Source organism: Kryptolebias marmoratus, linkage group LG1 (genome assembly GCF_001649575.2).
Source record: "Kryptolebias marmoratus isolate JLee-2015 linkage group LG1, ASM164957v2, whole genome shotgun sequence".
Classification (NCBI taxonomy): Eukaryota; Metazoa; Chordata; class Actinopteri; order Cyprinodontiformes; family Rivulidae; genus Kryptolebias; species Kryptolebias marmoratus.
In genome coordinates, this window is record NC_051430.1 from 3601010 (window position 1) to 3622279 (window position 21270).

The 21270-nt window shown below is 40.0% G+C and overlaps 3 protein-coding genes across 9 annotated transcripts; 2 read left to right on the forward strand and 1 right to left on the reverse strand.

Annotated features, from left to right (window-relative positions):
- Positions 1-1136: 1136 nt before the first annotated feature.
- On the reverse strand, positions 1137-10346 carry LOC108245629 (interleukin-8-like). Of its 4 annotated transcripts, XM_037975440.1 has the most exons (6): positions 10111-10346; positions 8967-9306; positions 2276-2419; positions 1998-2127; positions 1535-1615; positions 1137-1429 (listed from the first exon to the last, which is right to left on the reverse strand). In XM_037975440.1, the coding sequence occupies exons 3-6, from the start codon at positions 2328-2330 to the stop codon at positions 1336-1338; spliced, it is 360 nt and encodes a 119-aa protein (XP_037831368.1). In that variant the 5' UTR covers positions 2331-2419; positions 8967-9306; positions 10111-10346; the 3' UTR covers positions 1137-1335. The 4 variants fall into 4 exon arrangements, with proteins under 4 accessions (XP_037831368.1, XP_017288183.1, XP_037831371.1 ...); XM_017432694.3 differs by lacking the exon at positions 8967-9306; XM_037975443.1 differs by lacking the exon at positions 10111-10346 and having other exon boundaries at positions 8967-9519.
- On the forward strand, positions 3579-17184 carry LOC108245628 (phosphatidylinositol 4-phosphate 5-kinase-like protein 1). 3 transcript variants are annotated; one of them, XM_025009692.2, is made up of 10 exons: positions 3579-3599; positions 12679-12879; positions 12963-13013; positions 13172-13326; positions 13468-13592; positions 14105-14139; positions 14222-14277; positions 14356-14468; positions 14584-14746; positions 15558-17184. In XM_025009692.2, exons 2-10 carry the CDS (start codon positions 12679-12681, stop codon positions 15958-15960), a joined length of 1302 nt encoding a protein of 433 aa, XP_024865460.1. In that variant the 5' UTR covers positions 3579-3599; the 3' UTR covers positions 15961-17184. The 3 variants fall into 3 exon arrangements, with proteins under 3 accessions (XP_024865460.1, XP_017288181.1, XP_037831350.1); XM_017432692.3 differs by lacking the exon at positions 3579-3599 and adding an exon at positions 10854-10982; XM_037975422.1 differs by lacking the exon at positions 3579-3599 and adding an exon at positions 10856-10918.
- A 120-nt stretch (positions 17185-17304) lies between these two features.
- paxx (PAXX non-homologous end joining factor) lies at positions 17305-21071 on the forward strand. 2 transcript variants are annotated; one of them, XM_025009690.2, is made up of 7 exons: positions 17305-17497; positions 18222-18282; positions 18375-18424; positions 18505-18680; positions 20011-20061; positions 20588-20702; positions 20780-21071. In XM_025009690.2, the coding sequence occupies exons 1-7, from the start codon at positions 17403-17405 to the stop codon at positions 20826-20828; spliced, it is 597 nt and encodes a 198-aa protein (XP_024865458.1). In that variant the 5' UTR covers positions 17305-17402; the 3' UTR covers positions 20829-21071. The 2 variants fall into 2 exon arrangements, with proteins under 2 accessions (XP_024865458.1, XP_017288180.1); XM_017432691.3 differs by having other exon boundaries at positions 17309-17497; positions 20609-20702.
- The last annotated feature ends 199 nt before the right edge of the window (positions 21072-21270 follow it).

Sequence of the window (21270 nt, forward strand, 5' to 3'; positions counted from 1 at the left end):
AGACTCGCTGCCATCCCAGAAGCAGCATCTTCATGTTTAACTTAGTCAAAGTGTCATAAATACTTTGAAGCACTGAAAACAATATAAGCAGTTATTTCTCTAACAGGTTCCAGAACCAGACACCCTCCCCTCCCTGAGACTTGAGCTCTTGAACATCCCAAACAGGACTGGAGACAAGGGACAGCCCTGGTGGAGTCCAACCTGCTCCTGGAAGGAGTTTAATTTTATGCCAAGAATGAGGACACAGCTCTTGCTGTGGACCTGAATAACTCTTCAAAGTGACTCTGACATCCCACACACACAGAAAACCTCAGGGAACACAGTCACAATCCTCCACCCCCTTAAAAATTCCTCAATGGGAACTCTCTGGTCCACTGCTCCACACTGAATCCAGTGCCTTTCAGCACCCTGGTGTAAACTTTCTGGGAAGGCTGAGAAATGTGATCCTTTGATAGTTTGAACACACCCTCCGGTTCTCAGAGAGTGAGACTTTAATTGTGCTTCATAAAAAAAAAAAAAAAACTCAGTAAGGTTATTCCTAAAGATTAATGAGCTGAAAACCTTGTATACTCTCATGTCCTGTGCCAGGTCTTTACAGCATTTTTTAAAATGATTTCTTAAGGACACAACTTTCAGTATCTTATAGCCTATACCCCCAGGCTATAAGACTTTTGAATTTACAGGGATGTTGAGAAATACCACTGCCTATTGTTTACATGAGGGTTATTTAATTGATGGGGATTTATTATAGTGGGGTTGGGAACTGTTTACTTAATCACATTTTTGAAGATGCGTGTGTGCAAGCACTGCTGTCATTTTTACTTCACTTGGAATCTGCTACTACTATTGAGTGTTGCACTACAAACATGACGTTGTTGCCTTTTTTAGACAATGACAATAAACTCTTGAACATCTATACAGTTTTTAGGCCTCTTTTGTTCTCCACTTGTCCATGTTTCTCACATGTCTGCACAGAAATATATTTGTCTGTCAATCGTGACTCATTACTTATGCCCCGAGCCTTCCAGTGACACAGTTAGCTGACTAAGAAATCCTCACCAATGATTGATGATGAACAGGTTCAGTTTGCCCCACGTTAACATTTAAAATGCAAAGGGAAGCACAGAAAGCAGTAGTTCCAATATATAATTTTTTAATGTTTAGAAACAGTATAAAAAACAACAAACTCAAGAGAACATAATTTATACATTTTATATGAAAATAAAAAGAAAACCACCATCATAATGACTCGTACCCACTTGTGTTTACAGTTATAGTGAACCAGTTTTCAGGCTCTTACAGCAGTGTTTTAGTTCCGTTCTGTATTATAAAACTTTACATCTTGAATGTTGTGTGTCGTCTCGTTGAGTCTGAAGTGGAAGTCTGAGCAGAAGCAGTTGTCATGCGCACAGCTCCAGCCTTTCTGTGCCTAAAATCAACACAACAAATTGTTAGAAAGAAGCCGCAGACGTCTGAACCCATCTCAGCAGCTGTTTTAGGCTGGAGGAGGTGCACTGTAAACAGCTGATCTTACTTTTGTCTCACTTCCAGAATCCGTTTTCCCAGGCGTGACTCTGGATCAAGACATTTTTCCTTATTGTCTTTTGTTTTAAGACTGGAAAGATGAAAAGCAGGGGTTAGGAGGAGTTTTACAGAATGCTGAAGTCATAGTTTTTTTGTTAAACCTTGAAACTATTACGTGCAATCTTGTGCGATACTTGGATCTTGTGAGATGTGTTACCCTCTGAGTAGCCTATGTGCTGAGGAGTAGTCTCAGTTACTACCACACCTAATTTTAGCTTCATGTCTGTAAAACTGACTGAGTTATAGACATTTTAGTGTTTTCTAAAAACAGCCATCTTGGATTGGGCTGAACACCCAGTCACTACTTTCTGAGAGTTTAAATAAACTGTCCAGTGGCTCACGAGATATTTTGCTAACGCTACAGACACCCCCACACACAGAGACACAGGCAAAAACAAACAGAAATCTCTTACATGATCTCAGTACGGGAACAGAAGACACTCGGTTGGTAAACGACTGGCTCTCCCTTGAACATGCTCGGGTTGATCCGGGTCAGGAACCCATTAGAACATTTGCATTTACTGGATCTGCTGGCTAGTTGCCCTGTGGACAGAAGAGACACAACCTTATTAGCTGCTGGTCCTAGCATGTCCTGTCAACTTCTCATTAAATCACACACTTTAATAATCCTCTAACAGTTGCAGCAAACTCCAACAGGGATTCCTGTTAAGACTGGATGTTTTCTCCGTACCTTGTGCAGAGAGGACGAGCGTACAGGCGAGGAAGGCAAAGACGGCTGACTTCATCTTGTGTATGCAGAGGGTCTCTGTGTCTCTCCTCAGTCAGTCTGAGCTCCTGATGTTGTGAAGCAGCAGCCACTGCTCCCATTTTATAGCTGCAGCAACAAAACAAGGTCTATGATCCAACGTGATTCAGTGGTTTCACTTTCCACTTTCTTTTTCGCTTTCTCTGTCTCTTCCCCTTTTCTTTCTTTGAGCCTGTTTCCAAGAAACACATCTCTGATCCAGAGATTTTATTTTGAAGGATCTTTTATAGTTCACAGAATGGCTCCTTTGTCTTATTTTTTAACTCTCTACCAAGGCAATGGCTATGACTAAAAGCTCCAGCTCATTATTTTCGATATAAAGGAGAGCATTCACACTTTATAAACCTCAAACTTGCATCTTTTTGCATAATCAGTTACCTGTTGAGTCACACAAAATTCAGTTTCATGCATGTGAAATGCAGCAATTTACATCGTGCCAGGACTGAATGCATGTGATCTTCAGGCACTCAGGTCTGATTCTGTTCTGGACATCACTGCACAAACTCAGAAACACTTCCACAAATCATTATCTGCTTGCTGTGCCATCCACAAATGCTGATTAAAGCTCTGTCATCCAAAGAAGAAGCCATATATGAACACCATCCACAAATGCTGCCATCTTCTCTTGACCAAAGCTCATTTCAAATGAACTCAGGCAAAGTAAAAAACTGTTCTGTGGTCAGATGAATCAAAATTTGAAATTCTTATTGGAAACCACGGACGCAGCATCCTCTATACTAAAGAGGAGAGACCATCCAGTTTGTTATCAGTGCAGAGTCCAGAAGCCTGCCTCTCTGATGTATGGAGGTGCGTTAGGGCTTTTGTCATCAGCAGTTTACACATCTGGACAAGCATCATCAGTGCAGAACAGGATATACAGGAGGGGTGGGCAACCCTGGTCCTCAGGGCCACCATCCTGCATGTTTTCCTTGTTTCTCTGCTCCAACACACCTGATTCAGAGGTTAAATCACCTCTTCATGTTCTGCAGAAGCCTGTTAATCAGCCATTGATTCAAATCAGGTGTGTTGGAGCAGAGAAACAAGGAAAACATGCAGGATGGTGGCCCTGAGGACCAGGGTTGCCCTTTTAAACAACTTGCTCCCATCCAGCAAAAAGGATTATTAAACAGCTAGAAGCTACACCAGACAAAAATGGGACATTTCCTCTCCAGAAACTCCAGCAGCTGGTCTCCTCAGTTCCTACATGTTTACAGACTGATGTTAAAGGAAGCGGGGAAGCTTCACAGTGGTGAATATAACCCTGCCCTAATGTTTCTGAGATGTTTTGCTGACGTAATGCTGCCTTTGTAATAATTTTAAACATTATTTTTAATGGTTTTTTTATTTTAAATTCACACACAACTTGGTCCTGCAAGGTCAAATCTAAAATCAAAGTTTGTAAAACATTTATATTTTAAAAGAAAAAACCCCCCACCAGATTGTTAAGGAAGTTTAACCACATTCTGACACCATCCAATCCACTGATGACCCTCCAGCTCTGACAAAGGCCTCACCTTTGTGTGCCAGGTGTTTCCTGTAGGCATTGTGGCTTTCTCTCATCTTATGGTACACATATTCTGCCACGTCAGCTGTGCTGAAAAATTGTCTCAAAATGACAAAAAATGTATGCTCAACATTTTATATTACATTTATTCACAACCACAAAGCCAGGTGCTTTCTGTCTCACTGCTATTTGTGCTGCAGCAAAGATAGTTTTTTTTTTCTGGCCTCTATGCAGCCAGCTTTGTTTAATTTTAAAATCTGGAAATAATAAACATTTAAAAAGAGAAAAAAAAAAAGCGAAAATGCATTGTGAATGTTGAGTGCTGGATGACTTTGCTGAAATTTGCTGAAACTGAGTTGTTAAAGCTAAAAAACATTCAGACATGACTTTATTTCTGGAGAGGTGGTGAATGTGAACAAGCACAAACATGAGACTCACTAAACCAGCATTTCTTGACAGAATGCATATCACCTGCTGCCTTTCATGCCAGAGTTTCAGACTAATGTCACTTCTGTTAAAAAGCTCAAATCTAAACCATTTTTGGTCAAACCTTGAAAATAATGCTATGCACAATATTGTGTGATATTGTCTGATGTCATGCTCAGAGTTGGGCATGACTCAGACACACCACACCAAAATTTAGCACAATATCTGTCAACAACTTTTGTGTTGGCAAATGTTTATTAGGTAGGGTGGCCATCTTGAAATGGGTTTGTTTCAAAAGATAATTAGTTGTAGATGTACATTCATTAATTAACATTTCTTAAAACTCCATCCAGTGAGTCATGAGATATTTTGCAGTTGACTCCATATAGCTAATGGTAAAAGATCTTGCACGATCTGTTGGTGCTCATCATATGTGTTTGGGATCAGTCTCTGCTACTACGCCAGGTTTTAGGTCAATATCTGTGAAACTGACTGAGCCATTTATGTGTTTTTAAGGTCAGTTGGCTGTGGCAGCCATGTTGAATCAGGTTAATCAGTTGTAGATGTACATCCAGTATCAGTTTCATCAAAATACATCCAGGGGTTCATGAGATATTTTGCTAACAGACAGACACACACACAGAGACACGGTCAAAAACATAAACATCCAGTTTCACGTTTTGTTGACAGGTGGTAATAAAAACAATAGTGAAAACAAAATGATTTGTCATTAAGACTTTAAAGACCGTAGTAAAGGAAGCCTGATGTTTAACTTGTTAACTTGTTTTAATTTCAGCAGAGGCTTGTGGAGAAACAGGATGTGAAACTTAAACTGGCTGAGGGAAATCACCGGCCACAGTTTACCCAATCAGGGGAAAACCAGGGTTCTATATTTAATATATAACCCCAGGGTCAAGGAAATGTGCAGAGTTTAACCAAATCTTCAGTTCAAACAAAACTGTAGTTCTAACAATTCAGACAAATCATTTAAGTTTTGATGCATAAACAGGATTTTTTGTTTTGTCTGTACTACTTTTTCTTTTTAAATAGAGTAAAAAGAACCAAGATCAAAATAATTCTTACAGCTGCTGCCAGTGGCCCATTACGGTCACCATGGTGACCACACACCTGTGTCTGTCACTCCCTGACTGCCAAGTCAACGAGAGGCAGACAGAAACAGACTAAAAAGTAAGCGTCAAACAAACAATTGCTGTTCAAAAACTACGAGGCAGATCTTAAAGATTCTTGAACCCTGAGCAGCAGGAAATATGACAAGATAGAAACACACTTCAGTTCCAGTTTTCAAGAAAATATTTTCAGCTGAAATATAACTGAAGTCTGTTAAAGCTTGGCTGTGCTCCCTCTGCATTCTGGGGTTATTTGAGTCCCACACTGGGGAAAAGAAGACAACAATTACGGTTTTGATGTATAACTTTTATATGTATTATAAACGTTGTGGGAATAAAAATTTGTTTGTAAAAAATGTCAATTTTTTTGACAGTTCAACTGTTAGTTTGAGCTCATTAACTGTCTGGTAAACCTTTTGTGGAAAAATATTCAGAAGTCATAAAACATAAATTGTGATTGTGTAAAAACAGTAAGACACCAAAACTCCAGTTCAGACATGTAAAGTCCAACTTCCTGTGAGCCGTTTAAACTTCAAATGATGTTTTGAGTGTAAAGTATGTTCGAGGTAAAAGGATGGGTTTCACACAAATCCTTGACCTACAGGGTTCTTTTTCCTGCAGTTCTCTGCAGATTTTGTCTTTGTTGTACAACTAATAGTCATAAGACTCTATTCCCCACCGAGCTGCATGTTGAGTTACAAGACTAACATTTTTAACAGATTGATAATATTTAAAGATGCTTTATTGCTTATGCAACAGCACCCGGAAAAACAAGTTTGACCTACTGTTGGATGGGTTAGATGGTTGAATGATTCATTTTAGTTTGCACAAAAGGTAAATGGAGCACAGCAGTAGCAAAGTGCTAAAAAGGAGCAAAATGGTTGCTAAAAGCTAAGTGGTAGAAGTAGCATAAGATGACAAAAACAAAGTGAACAGTGTTTCTGAAGGAACTGAGGAGATGTCCAGTTTGATTGCAAAAAAGTACAGATAAAAAAGAAAAACAATAATGTAAACAATAGTCAGTAACATTGATCCTAAAATGAAGTGGTGAGCAATCAGGAGTTTACATCCAGGATAGCCCCCCCCCCCCCCCCGTCTCCTTCTGAGACTCTGGACAGGATGAAGTGAGGGTTTTAATTCTCGTGTTTTCAGTTCATGTTTCTGCTTCTGGTTGTTGGATTTGTTTTGGACTTTAAATTTGTCGGATGTTTGTCACATTTCCTCGTCATCCTGAGCTTCTTTGGTCTTGTTATTGAGTGCTGCACCACTTGTTCTGTTCTTTGTTAACTCACCTGCAGACAGACTATTAATAACACTTCACAAATCCTTTACAGACCCAGTTTTCATCAGGTGCTTGTTGTTTTCTGCATACCCGCTTAGCTTTGTTTTTCTCATTTAATTCAGCTTACTTTGGTTTCATTTCTGGAGCTTCTGGTTTTGTTTTTCATCAGTGAAGTTATTAAATTTTCTGCAACGTCTTTCCTGGAAATATCCTGCATTTGGGTTCTCATGTGACTAGATACACTGAATGACTGACTGACTGAATGAATGAATGAACAAAAGGCCCAGCTTTCCTTGAAGGAATGCTTATCACCCGCCACCTTTCATGCCAAAAACTTACATTAAGATCATCTTCTGTTGACAAATGACAAAGCTGTAGCTGTTTTGGTCAAATGGTGAGATGTTACAGAGTATGTGTTGTGAATAACCCTCAGCTACCACCACATCAAACTCAGCTCATATCTGGAAAATTAGCTGAATTGTAGCCTTTTCTGCATTTTTAAGGCTAGTTGACGGCCATCTTGAATCAGGTTGACTCAAAAAGTTATCAGTCAGAAAGTAATCAGATCATCAGAACGTATTTAAAACTACATGCCCAGGAGCTTCAATTCATGTGGATTATTTTGTCAATAATTATTTTGTTATACATTCAAATGAATTGTACTATAATTATAAAAATTAAATTGGCCACTTTCCTCTAAAAAGCTTATTAATTTTGTTTTGGTAAAAAATGTGTTTTTACCGTAGGAAAATGTGTCTAAAAAATACATACTGAAAGCAAAAAACTGATTTTATAGGTAATCATTTTGATTAGAAAAATTGCTTAAACATACAAAGTTTAGGTCACATTAAAAACTCATCTGAACTTCTGTAACAAGGGTAAAATTTCTGTAAATTATAATTTTAGAGTTATACTATTATAAATAATAATCTGAGTCAACTACAGCATGATGGGAGGTGACAACAGGCTTTACACAATTTATTATTTAAATGATACTTTGATTTATGAGTTTGTAAAGTGTAAAGTATTTCACACTAATGTGACTCTAGCCAGATGTTGTTTTAGATCTGCATGCTGTTTTATATAATATCTACTAAACACCAATAAATACCATTTTATCTCTCAAGATTATTTAGTTATTATTACCAGTATAGAACTCAAACTGTGGCATATCAGTGCAGAAAGTCTGTAATGTAGTGATACAGGCAGCATCTCCTTCAGACTGTGAGGAAACAGAGAAGGAAAATGTATATTTGGACTGTAAAACCAGGAAAGTGAACTTACCAGCTATGGTTGGTGGATTTTAACAGGTGAAAGATGTTAATTATTGGGACAATGTTATAAATGCTGTTACATTTGTACCTGTAGGGAATAAAGAAGACCAAATGAATAAAAATCCTTCTCTGACGGGAAGTTTTATGAAGGAATTCTGCTTTGAAATCAGTCAGCTTTATTCAGGAAAGAAGGGGCTGGTCAAAAACTCAGGTTTTCTTTCAGAAAATCTGCCAGCAAGCAGAGTCACTTCATGGAGTCTGTTACTATGATGATAAACTCAGACTTTCATTTGTCTGTCTGTTCGCAAAATATCTCTTGAACCACTGAACAGATTTCAATGAAACTTTCAGAAATTCATCATTGAATGTTCAGTACAATCTGTGTCTGATTAACTTTTCTGATTATTACTTGACTGACAGCTAAAACTGTCATTTCTCATCATAAGATGATTGTAGTCTAAGACTCTGGCGTGAAAAATGGCGGGCAATATACATTCCATCAAGGCCTTTAATTAATAACGTAAAAATGAGCACATGATTATATGAATGTGCAAGGAAAAATAAATATGACCAACAAACATTCAGTCAAATAGAGCGTTCCCAAATGATCTGCAAACTTTGTTGTTTACTGACATCTGGTGGCAATAAAAGGTTTGTGCAGCTCCCATGTGATAAAGCTTCAGGAACATAACAAAATCCCAACTCACATTGTTCAAATCGACCAGACCTATTGTCATCTTCATCAGCACATTTTTCACCTTCCTCTTAACTTATCCAACACAAAAGTTCTGTGTGTGAAACAAATTGTTCAGAGTAAACATTCAGAACTTTAATCACGTATTTTTGTTGTGGATCATTTTCCTGGCTCATGTTCAGCAAACATTTTCCCTTATATATGTCCAACCTGCAACAACTGGCCCATTTTATTGCAGAAATTGTTTGTATTTTTTAGCCCTCTCATAATTTTTAGGTTCTGTAAAAGTCTGTAATGTTTCTCACTGACCTGTAACAGAAACACTCTTACAGGACACTTGGACGGACCGGGGACCAAACTGTGAAGCTTATGGTTGGATAAAGAACAGTCAGCCACAATTAAAGCAAATATTTTAGCATGTTAACATATTTTTGATTGTTATGATGTTGTGAACCCATGAACAAGACTGCCAGATAAGTCCTCCACTTGAGGTAAAGACAACCCCAGTTTGGAGGGAGCCTTCCATCTTTTCCTTGGTCTCAGAGGAGTGGACTCTCAGCCCAGCAGCTTCACACTCAGAGCACGCTGAAGATCATGGCTTAAAGGTGCCGACAGAACCACATCATCTGCCCGGAGCAGAGGTCAGAGCCTGAGGATCCCAGAGAAAAGGAGAAGCTTTATAGGTGTTTCACCTGTACTAGTAGTGTACTCAACTTTGTGCCGAGAATTCAAACACAGCTCTCGTTTTGGGCATGCAAGGATTAAATAGCCCTAAGAGCAACTCCAACACCCCATACTTCTCCAACAACTCCCACAGAATATCTCAGAGAAGACCATCAAAACCCTTCTCCAGACCCACGAAACTCACGTGGACTGGACAGTCCACTCCCATGACCCCCTTAGCAACCCTGCAAGTACGAAGATCAGGTCCACTGGTTCATTGTTTCATGACCCAGTTTTCTCCCACAAGAATACACTTTTTAGGGGAGGCTGAGAAGTGTAATTGCTTAACAGTTGGAACACACTCCCCAGTTCCCCTTTTTACAAATAGGGACCACCACCCCAGTCCACCGAGCAGGCTTTGTTCTGATTCTTCATGCAACAGGACAGAGACATGTCAACCATGACAATCCCACAACGTCCACAGCCTTCAGCATCTCAGGACAAATCTCATCCACTCCTGGCAGGAGCTTTATAACTGCTCTCTGTCCCCTGAGTCCCCAGACTCTGCCTCCTCAAAGGGGGACATGGCAACCAGATCCCCAAAGTGTTTCTTCCACAATCCAGTAATTTCTTTAGTCCAGGTCAGCAATTCCTCAGCTAAACCAAGCACAGCCTGGCACAGGACCTGTTTGGGTTTTTTTTTTTTTTGAGTTTTTGAACAGTTTACCAAACCTTCCTTGAGGCCAACCAAAATTCCTCCCACACCTGAGGTTTTGCTTCCTTCACTCACACAAACTGCAGTCTCTCTGTCCATCCTGTGGGCAGCTGCTTCAGCACTCCTCTGGGACAGCCAATCCTTAAAAAAAGTCCAGCTCTGGGGTTCCAGGACCCAAACTGTGGAGGTGACTTCTTTCAGCAGAATAATGCAACTTGTTGCTCAGAAAATAAAGTTCCATAAAGTTGTTTTTTTTTCTTCTGAGGACTGCAACAGTAAGTTTGTGGTGCTGATTTAGCCTCCATGTTCTCCAGATCTCAATTCAGTTGAGCAACCGTGTGGAAGAAATGCGTCACATCCATGGAGGCCCCACCCCGTAACTCCAAGATCTGCTACAGAAGATCTGCTGCCACAGCAAACTCTCCGGGGTTACTGGAAATACTAATAATCAGTCAATAATCTCCTCTCACAGCCATCTGGTAGTCCTTTAGTCCTTGGTGCAGGAATCACTGACATACAAAAACAATGTCTCTGTTATTTATACCATGAGAAGGGAGCAGATTTTTAAAATAATGTATATTTATGCCATGGTTGCTTTTTTATTTCTAACATTTATTTGTACAATAACTACATTATATGCAAGCTATGTTTTGATTTTGTTTTATTTTATTTATACATCTTGACTACAAAGTCCAAGCATGCAACATTTGATCTTGTCTTTGTTCCTTCCTTGTTGTAAGTGCAGAAAACCACCCCTGGCACGCTCCTTTCTTGTTCTGTGTGGCACTCCCTTCAGAGCTAGTTTGACTGGCCTGGAATCTGGTATTTGGGTGGAATGGGTGGAAACCTTTTTTCTTCCAATAGGCTCATCTCCCAACACATAGTGAGTAGACATACAGTTTGTTCATTAGCTGTGTTTTAAACTTCATTCAAACTGAGAACTCCAGGTAAGAGCTACATGAATATACTGAACGTGTCGTGGTTTAACTTTACAGCCTGAGCTAAAAACAAGTTTAATCATGTATTTTATCTTTAGGAGTCTGTTCTTGCACTTCCTTCCATGTATAATGTACCGTATGTTTTACTTGTTTTTTCATCTATTCATGGAAATATACCAAATTTCAGCTAGAGTTTAGTGACACTATGGTAATAGCCTGTTTGTGTTCCTCAGCAAACACATCCAACAATCTGTCTTACTTTATTTCTCCTAAATCCTGTTCCCTCACCCACGTCCAGGAAGGAAGTGTTCTGACTGTGTCTACTTCTGTCAGGAGTCTGCCTGTAACTACTCACAGGTTTCTTTGTGTTACATGTCTTGTAACACAAGAGTGAAGCAAATAGTTCTGAAATATTGTTTTTGAAGGCTAAACAGAAGTGTTACTGTAAAAAAGTCAAATACAAAATAAGTTGATTTAAAAAGATGGCTGTCTTCAGGTAAGATCCTATTTAAATATCTGGTAGAGATGGTACCTACCTTACAGGTAAGGAGTTAAAAGATGAAAAAAAACCTAAATAAACATAGAATTTCTCTGTGACTTGCCATCATAACAACAGTTTATAGAAGTACTGACTTTTCTGGACACAGGATATGTCTGAGCTTTGTAAGAAGGGTCAGCAAGACATGGCAGGAAAACATTAGCCCACTGGGTGGATGTTTTGTCATCACTAAAGCTTGACAAGGCTTAGTGGGAGGCTCATACAATGCTCTTGTCCCTTATATTCACATATATGTTTATTTAAGTAAAATAAAGCTATTTCTATCCATTTTTGGACTGACGCAGCATACAGCACACACACAGTGTTAACGATATGTAAGCTCACCAGCACCATTATTCCCTGAGGAAGCTGAAGAAGGCAGGTCTAGGTTCTGGGGTCCTCGGGTCTTTCTGCAGGTGTATGGTGGAACGTACTTCCTGTTTTACTCTGTGGTTTGGAAGCTGCACTGTGGAAGAGAGGGAAGCATTGCAGAGGATGGTGAAGTCCGCACAAAAAACCATTAGGTACAGTTTACCTCCCATTAGTGACATCTACACTGCCAGCTGTGACCCCACCCACCCTGCACACAATAGTGTACTCAAAGTGTGTTCTGAAAAGATTACACAGTGAATGCAGGGTTATATGTTGTGACAACGTAGGGAGAATGAGATGAGAGCAGACTAAGCAGAGGGAACAGTTATATGTATAGCACACATGGATTTTACCAGGTGTCTGCTTATTTTCATTTACAACCGCCTCAACAAACTTGGCGACAAGGTTGGGATGAGCGCTTTAGTATCAAGTTCACCTCCGTTCCTGCATGAGGTGGTTCTACATTAAGCCAAAAGCACATGGTACACAAACAAAAAGAGAGGAGTCAAACCTACCAAAGTCTCTGCTGGAGCTACGGTCAGACTGGAGAAGCCTTTTTACGTGGGAGAAGGAGAGATCAGTTGTTGGTTGAAAAAAAAAATTGTTGTAAAAAATGCATCTAGCAAGATGGCAACTACAGAATTCCCCTTGCTCCCTCAGTGGTCAACCTAGTCTAACCTAGTGTGTGTCTGTTTCAGTAGAGATAGGCACCAGCTCCCCACGACCCCGAGCAGGGTGGAGAAAATTGATGAATGATTTTATTTTTTTTAAGCTCGTATTTGTACGGTGTCACAGATGGCGAGGGAAACCCCTGATGGCACTTCCAGAGGTGCCGAAGGCGAAGGGAGTCAGTGGTGGAAATTGAGACAGAGATGGAGGATGCTAGGAGTTTTTGAAATCGACCCTGAACATGAGTTTTACCATCTGACATCCAACATAAAGGAAGGCCTGAGAGCTTCCATTGCAGGTCAGGCCACGGCTGACACGGCAGACCAGGTGAAGACTTGTTTTATTTGGTTGCATTATCAACATAAAGCAGGTATTATCTTCTAAATAAACGCCTGTTCATTTGTACACAGATTACACTCACAGATGTACATTTTAAGGCAAAAGACATAAAACCCCATGAGGTAGGTGGTCCTTTTCACTCCAAACACCTAAACATTAGCATTGTTTTCAGACCCGAACAATATCTACCATGCAGTCTTTATCTTTCAATATTTTTAGGCCTATTTTGCAAATGAAGTTTAAAGTTTTACTGTGTTTCTTTTTAACCATTTCCCTTCAGGGATTTGAAATGCACACATTTGCAGCCCCAGTGTTTGCTAAACTGAGGCACTCACTGGACATCACTGAGGAGGAATTTATGAGCTCTCTCTGCTCAGACAAGAACTACCTTCAGTTTGTCAGCAATTCCAAAAGCAAGGCAGATTTCTTTCTCACGTGAGTACGATTCGCCATTAAATTCCCCAGGAAATTTACATTACTTCTTACAAAACTGAGAGTAGTACATGAACTTGTGGTTGTCTGTGGGATAATGTGACTCTGGTATTTGGGTTTGTAAAAGAATATTCTTGGTTTTAGAAATGACAAGAGGTTTTTCCTGAAGACTCAGAGTAAACGTGAGGTCAGGTTTCTCCTGTCCAACCTGCAGGCGTACATGAACCACCTGGAGAAATACCCTCACTCCCTGCTGGTGAGGTTTTTAGGTAAGACTAAGGTCAACATCTTCACCTTTTAGGCTCCTAAAGACGGCGACAAATGTACTTAGCAGCTTGTGTTTTTCATTTGAAAGACACTACACACTATGTTCTAATGTTATACTAGCTAACTCTACACAACATTTTGTAGAGACATCTAATAGCTTAAGATAACAGTTACTGTCCTGCAGGAAAATTATTTGGCTTCATTTTTATTAAACAAAGTAGAGCAAAACTTCAAGGCAAGGATTATAGTTTAAATCTACTGTGATCCAAAAATATGATGCACGCATCTCAGCTCATCTAAAGTAAAGTTGAACCTGTCCTTGTAGGCTTTCAAATTGTAAAACAAACAAACAGTACTGTTTTCATTTTCCCACAGTAAACTATTAAGCATAAGGGAAAATAGAATTTGGTTGGCACCATTAGAACAATAATGCTGATCACAGCAAAGATCAGATCATCTGCCATTTTTACAGAGAGTCCTCTGTTTGATATCTAAATGTTTGTTCACGTTCCAGGAGTTCACAGGATTGTTATTCCACACCAACTAAAGGTACTGTGTTGTAACAAAAAAATATTCTATCCACTTTATCATTACAGTGCTTTCAGCCCAGTACTGTTTCTATATTTTCCAGAAATACTTCATCGTGATGCAGAGTGTGTTTTACCCTGATGAAAGGATCAATGTGAGGTACTGTATGTACAGTATGACCACTTAAATCTCAATGTACGGATTTGGGATTTATCTTAAGACATTTCTATGGTACAGATACGACATTAAAGGCTGTGAGGTGGGCAGGTGGACCAACCCTGACACAAAGGGGGGACAAATCATAAAAGTGCTAAAGGACAATAACTTCAAGAACCAGTACATATCATTGGGTAAGAGCTTCTTCCCCTAGTTTCTGTGGTTCTGGTTAAAGGAACTCCTTCAGCAGCAGATATTTTTAGCAGTGGGCCAGGCAAGCTAAATGGAAATGTTTTGTGGTTGCTGCAGGTCAAGAGAAATCTTGGTTTGACAGTCAAGTAAAAGCGGACACTGCCTTCCTTCGGCAGCTGAATGTCCTCGACTACAGTCTCCTGCTGGCCCACCAACCTCTGCACCAAGATGAGATTGAAGGGAAACATTCTTTGGCAAACCTTGTTCTACGAACCACAAAGTAGGTTTAAGAAAGTGATGCATGACTTAAAGCATACTAAATATTAGCCTAAAACCACAAATCAATTGACCAACTGAAATCAGATCCCAAAGGCATATCAGCTCCATGATTATCCTGTCTGAGCGTTTGATCTGTTTTTAGCCTTATATTACTTCATGAATGGAGCAAATACACGTGTCTACCATTACCTCTATAATGTTTAAATGCTAGTACAAATTGTAACAAATTACTTTATCACTCTTTATTTATATTAAACACGTTGCCTTACTTTTGCAATTTTTGTGTAACCTACTTCATTTTTGAGTCCAGCCTAATGGGACATTCGTTGAAGGAATGCATATTACCTGTCACATTCATGCCAGAGTTTTAAACTAAGATGGTCCTAGACAATCTTATGCTATAAATTAAAGTGTTGGAGCTGTTTTGGTCAAACCTTGAACTAACATCGTGCACATTATCCTGCAATATCACAAGTCATGTTTAGAGTATGTGCTGTGAATACTGTAGCTCTCAGCTACTAGCATATCACATTTTAGCTCAATGTCTGTAAATTTGACTGAGTTATAGCCAACTTTGTGTTAACTAATATCAATTAGCTGTAGTAACCATCTTGAATTGTATTCACTCCAAAAAGTAACAGTTGTAGATGTCCATCCAGTTATTACTTTCTGAATAAACAGCAAGCAACAACAATTATAATAGTTCTGATTGTGTCCATCAGTTTCACCTTTTTCTTTTTCAGCTTTGTTTTCAGATCAGCCTTTAAGAAGAAGCTCCCAATTTCTATAAATTATTTTTCCATTTCCTGTAGGTCTCTGGATTTGGATGACAACTACAGGGCTTCAGAGACCCAAACTGGAGTGGCAGCAGATTCTGCCAGCTGTGGCTCAGATAAGCTACAAGCAGCAGCTGAAGTTGTGGGTGAGGAGAACAAGAGCGCTGCGAGAGGAACGAGGACTGATTCAGAACTGCAGGAATTCCATGACCATCATCTCAGACTACTGCCCAACTTCAAAAACTCGGTTCACGTGATAGATGGGTCAGACCGCCGCTACTTTGTGGGCATAATAGATATTTTTACAGTGTATGGTTCGAAGAAAAGACTAGAAAACCTGTGGAAAAACCTCCGTTTCCATAGTAGGGCCTTTTCCACAGTCAGCCCCAGAAAGTACTCCCACAGGTTCTGTCAGTGGATCCAAGCCCACACTCAGTGACAGAGTCCCAACAATGTTCATTCATACCTCTACTTTTTATGTCTACTTGATTTGAACATGTTTCCATTCTGCTTATTACAGTTTAACCTTTGGGGGGTATTTTTCTACCAAATTATTATTGTTGTGAGGAGTGTTTATCTGTGGGCCTGAGTTGGACCACTGCAGGGTGTTTAGGTTTCTTCATAAACCAGTTTTGACAGAAAACACAAAAAATTTCTTCTGTGTCCCTATTCAAAATGTAAAATGACTAAAAAACAAATATCTATCTATATATGTAATATATATAATATATAACAAAACTTCTTCTTTAACTTCTGATAAAAAGCAGAACTGCTTCATCTGTAAGTTTGCTGCAGTCAAAATAAATCCTAAATAAATTTTTATTCAAAAATAAGTTGTATGAGCTCAGATCAGTAGCCATAAAAACCCCACATTTAATCTAAATTTGCATGAACAATCATAAGTAAACAAGGTAATAAAAGGATAAATCATAACCTTAATCAATATATTAGGAGACAAGTCAAAATATATAAGAAGTGAATTTATTAGATTTAAAAAAAATACCAGATTGTTTAATCATACTTAAAATATGCATATGTACATGTGTATGCGTGTGTGTGTGTATGCACACCATTGAGGTGTGTATTGATGAGTTCCCCTGGCTATCTTTGACATCCACACCCCAGTTCGGTAGGTGGGGATAAATGCACCTTAAGTTGGTTTTCCATCTGCCAATAAAAATCAAAAGAAGAAAAAGCAAAGAAGTTACATCAATTATACAGTTAAAACAAAACAAGTAAATCTGAAACCAGAAGTATGATCAAGAAGAGATGGGAGAGAGATTCAAAGGAAGATTCAAATGGGGATAAGGGGAAACGAGAGCTAGAAGAAGAGGCAGAAAATAAGAAAGAGTAATTAAAAGACTTAGATTTGGACATCCAGGACTTAATTACACACTTTTTACAATATGCAAACATAACACAGGGAAATGTGATTATTGTGGACAGAATAAAACAGCAGAACATGTTATAATGGAATGTCAGAAATATGAACAAGAAAGAAGAGTTATGATAAGACCGTTTGAAAATATTAAGGAAAAATTAAATATAATAGACACACTGCAAAGGAACTTGGGGAGCAAACATATACAAATTATAATAAGATTTTTGAAAAAAAAAAAAAATTGTTTAACAGAATTTAAGTTTCCTGTAAAAATAAATAAATACAGGAATAAATAACAGGAATGAAACCATCTCGAGCCACACTCCATACCAGTAGGTGGCAGTAATGCATCCCTCCAGTTTCTTGCCAACCGCCATTAAACCCCAGAAGAAGAAGCAGCAGCAGCAGCAGCAGCAGCAGCAGCAGCAGCAGCAGCAGCAGCAGAAGAAGAAGCAGCAGCAGCTTCCGGGTTGTTGTTGTTGTTGTTTGAGCAGACGGACATGGACAACACTTGTTACTGCGCCGTGTTGGACGGCCACAGTCAGGTCAAATATGTGTGCTACACCCGCAGGAAGGCCGGAACATTCACCGTCTGGTGAGCAGGTTGTAGCAGTCTGTCAGAGGTTGTAGCAGGTCTGTCAGACCGGGAGAGGATGTGTTTATCGCCCGCAGCCGGACGATCATGTTTTTGTCCGCGTGTCTTTTACCGAAATATCTCATGAACCACTGAGGCAATTTGAATAAAACTTGCAGAAAATGATCATTGGGTCCACATCTACAACTGATCAACTTTTGGAGACAACCCGATTCAAGATTGCCGCCACAGCCAACTGACCTTCTACACATAAAAAGTGGCTACAACTCAGTTTTACAGATATTGAGCTAAAATTAGAGGTGATTCACAACATGTATTACAAGAGCTACTCACTGCATGAGATCTTTGCTTAAAATGTGACTAAAAACTAAAGTCAAGCCTCTTTGTACGTCATCAACCACTGGACGGGGTTTAATGAAACTTGTAGAAAGTAATCACTTAATGTACATCTACAGCTAATAAACTTTTGGAGTGAATCCAATCCAAGATGGCTGCCACAGCTAACTGAAAAACGACTGTAACTCAGTGAAATGTACAGATATGGAGCTAAAATCTGTGGTAGTAGCTGAGAGTCAGTCCTCAACATCTCGCTACATCGCATGAGATTGTGTATAATGTTGTTTTCATTGTGTGAAAATGTCTACAGCTGTGTCATTTCTCAGCATTAAATGATGTAAAGCAGCAGGTGATGTGCATTTATTTACTGAACTGATTCTGTGTGCAGTCTGACAGATGCAGCAGCTGTGTGGAGATCAGAGTTCACAGAGGACGCACTGAAGCAGCTGGTAAGCTCTGTGTGTGTGTGTGTGTGTGTGTGTGTGAGAGAGAGAGAGAGAGAGAGAGGCCGCCGCTGACTAACTGACGGCTCTGTGTTCAGAGACAGAGGCTGGCCCTGAAGTCCACCGAGGATTACATCCTGAGGTTCAGGTGAGAGCCCACTCCTCTGACAGCTGTCAGAGCGAACAGGGTCAGGACTCTGAGCCTCTCTGTCTGTGTGTGTTTCTCAGGGCCTCCTGCCTCAGTGGGGACGTTAATGTTGCGGTGCGGGACGCCAGTGCAGATCTTCATGTGGGTCCTGGGCCGACTGCACTAAGTGTGACCCTCGACAGGATGGAGGGCCCACAGGCCACAGAGGAGCTGAGGGAGCTGCTCTTCACCATGGCTGACACACTCACACAGCTAGGCACGACATGTCACTTCTTTACCCTTACTGTTTGACAAGTTCAGGGTCTTTAAATGTCTGTTTTACTTCTGAAAAGTTTACCTGAAAACGAGTAAAAAGACCTGTCAGTTTTTATATGGCAGCCATAAGGATAAATAGAAGAGGTTCACCAGTCTGAAAAATCTGTGTTTGAAAATAATGGACCAGTTTTTGCTTTCTCAGTTCAAACTGTGCACATTGCAAGTCCATCACAGGGACACATGGGTCGTATTCAGAGCTGACACATTTGGTCCGCTTTAATCGAAGCAGAGTTCGTTTCCAGCGTTGGTTCCGGACTTTTTCTGCAGGTGTGAATACAGTCATGTGAACTCAGGTGCGGATCAAACAACCGGACCGAGACCCGCTTTTTGAGGTGGTCTCGGTCCACTTCTGGTGTGAATACAGACCGGACTTGAACCGAACTAACAACGTAAAGCATGCGCCTTTTTGGACTTCACAGGCCACCGTTGCTAAGCATCATGGGACAAATAGCATTATTTGCTTCTTCGAGTTGCGGCACGCATTTCCCGGCGCCGTTCCAAAATTCGAAGTAAAACGTCATTAAACCGACGTTGAATGAGCTGCTCACCATTTCAAAATGGTGCTGTAATCGTACCAACAGAACGAATCCAGCACGCAGGACTTCCATCTTTATTTCCAACCGCTGCCCCCGTCTTTCTGTCCAATGGGAGCAATGACCGTCAGCCACGTGGCTTTGTTTATAAATTATAGTCCGCTTACAAAAAAGCACAATGTGAATGCAAACCGCACCAAACGACAAAAATAAAGTCCGCTTTTGGTCCGGACCAAAGGACTTTCCTGGTGTGAATACAGCCTTAGAGACAAACGAGACAAACAACCATTCACACTCTCACTCACACGTAGGGACATTTCAGAGTTATCAGTTAACCTAACATTCATGTTTTAGGTCTGTGGGAGGAAACCCTTGTGAGCACAGGGAGAACATGTAAACTCCACCCAGAAAGGCCCCAGGCCAGGAAGTAATCCTTCTTGCTGGGAGGTGTGGGCTCTAACCACTGCCCCACTGTGCCATCCTGACAAATTATACATTTTAATATTTAAAACTCTAAATAGAGACTGTTCTTTAAACATCACCTGACTTTTTCTTGTTCCTTCTTAGAGTATTTGTAATCAGAGCTGCTCTGAATCAGTTTTCCTGGTTGGTGAAATGCAGAGAACTGGTTTCAGGTCAGGCACTGGAGCTGCCTTCGACAGAAAGGAATATTTCCGACTCTGACTTTGAGCAGCACGCTTTGAAATCAGTGTGAATGTGTGTGTTTTGTTCTTCCAGGTGGAAAACCTTCTGTCAGCCCACTGAAAAATCCCCAAAGGTGCCCGGCAGGTATGCATTTTCTGCCTCTTTCCATAAGTTAGCACGAGTTTGTGAACCTTTAACTTGCTTTGGGAAAAATACAGCAGTGTAGGAAACATCTGCTGTACTTTCTTCTCTAACTTGTTGTTTGAGCTTTTTTCTTTGTATTTGAGTGAAAACTCCACCAAATGTTCAGCTGACCCAAGTTAAAACCCCAGGAACAGTTTTTGATCTACTCATAATGTTGTTGATCAGTTTTATGGGCTAAAATCTTCTGTTTTTCTTCTCACACTGAGCTCTGTGAAGCCACTAATCCACTATATCACTTCTGTTAGGTAATGAAGCTCATCAAGATAATTACAGGACTCAAATGATCATGAATGTCAAAATAATACAGTTCAGATGTCTGAATGGGTTCTTATTTTTACAGAAGCATCAGCAGACCTAACCCCCCTAAAAGTTTGGTTATAAACTGCTGTTTTCTACATTATTACCATAAATAGAAGCTGCTCAAACCTTCTGCAGATGTGATGGACTGTTGTTAAAGTCTCCACAGCTGACATGTTGCTTCGTTCAGAGTTCGAGCCTCGGCAGCAGCAGAACGGTGCTTCATCAGTGACCACCAAGAGGAGGCTTCCTGGAGCTTCACTCATCAACCCTGGGGCTAAAAAGTATGGAGTGATGCAATCAAACCTCCAGCTGGAAGCTCGTCTGTGTGTCCGTAACAAGCTGCTCTGTGTTCTTACAGAAAGGTGCAGGCGACCGGCGTGGCCTTCGACGACGCTGATGCAGACTGATCTTTTTTATGTTATTTGACCTCACGTGATGCTGGAACCATCAGTGAATGTTTTTTAATCCTCTAACACGACTTTAGGATGTTGATGAGTTTTTCTAAAATCATTGAAATGTTTTTATTTTTAAGACAAATTATGCAAATCTTTTTTTTCTCATTTTATCATCATGTTTTATTTGTGGTGAATGCTGTAACTTATTATATGAAGGTAATTTAAAGTGGAAATGAAATAAAAATAGACTGTAAATAATGGTCCAGCAATGACTTGTTCCAACCAGGGTCTGCAGAATATCATCTCTGAACTCATAACCTTCAAAAAAGTTAAAAAACAAAAACAACTGGACTTCTATTCTGTAGCTGAAGACGTTTCTCTTCTCATCCGAGGAGCTTTCTCAATTCAGAAATAGAGAGTGTGGAGTTGAGCTTTTAAAGCTGAGATGTGATGT

What these genes read in the sequence shown, in the direction of transcription:
- paxx (XM_025009690.2), top strand. Translation starts at nt 17,403, where the DNA reads ATGGACAACACTTGTTACTGCGCCGTGTTGGACGGCCACAGTCAGGTC. An exon ending in GATTACATCCTGAGGTTCAG is followed by an intron (nt 18,425 to 18,504) that starts GTGAGAGCCCAC and finishes TGTGTTTCTCAG; the next exon opens with GGCCTCCTGCCTCAGTGGGG. An exon ending in TCCCCAAAGGTGCCCGGCAG is followed by an intron (nt 20,062 to 20,587) that starts GTATGCATTTTC and finishes AAGTCTCCACAG; the next exon opens with CTGACATGTTGCTTCGTTCA.
- LOC108245629 (XM_017432694.3), bottom strand. Translation starts at nt 2,330, where the DNA reads ATGAAGTCAGCCGTCTTTGCCTTCCTCGCCTGTACGCTCGTCCTCTCT. An exon ending in GCTCGTCCTCTCTGCACAAG is followed by an intron (nt 2,128 to 2,275) that starts GTACGGAGAAAA and finishes TTCTGTCCACAG; the next exon opens with GGCAACTAGCCAGCAGATCC. An exon ending in ATTCTGGAAGTGAGACAAAA is followed by an intron (nt 1,430 to 1,534) that starts GTAAGATCAGCT and finishes TGTTGATTTTAG; the next exon opens with GCACAGAAAGGCTGGAGCTG.
- LOC108245628 (XM_037975422.1), top strand. Translation starts at nt 10,871, where the DNA reads ATGGGTGGAAACCTTTTTTCTTCCAATAGGCTCATCTCCCAACACATA. An exon ending in AAGACATAAAACCCCATGAG is followed by an intron (nt 13,014 to 13,171) that starts GTAGGTGGTCCT and finishes ATTTCCCTTCAG; the next exon opens with GGATTTGAAATGCACACATT. An exon ending in CCTGCTGGTGAGGTTTTTAG is followed by an intron (nt 13,593 to 14,104) that starts GTAAGACTAAGG and finishes TTCACGTTCCAG; the next exon opens with GAGTTCACAGGATTGTTATT.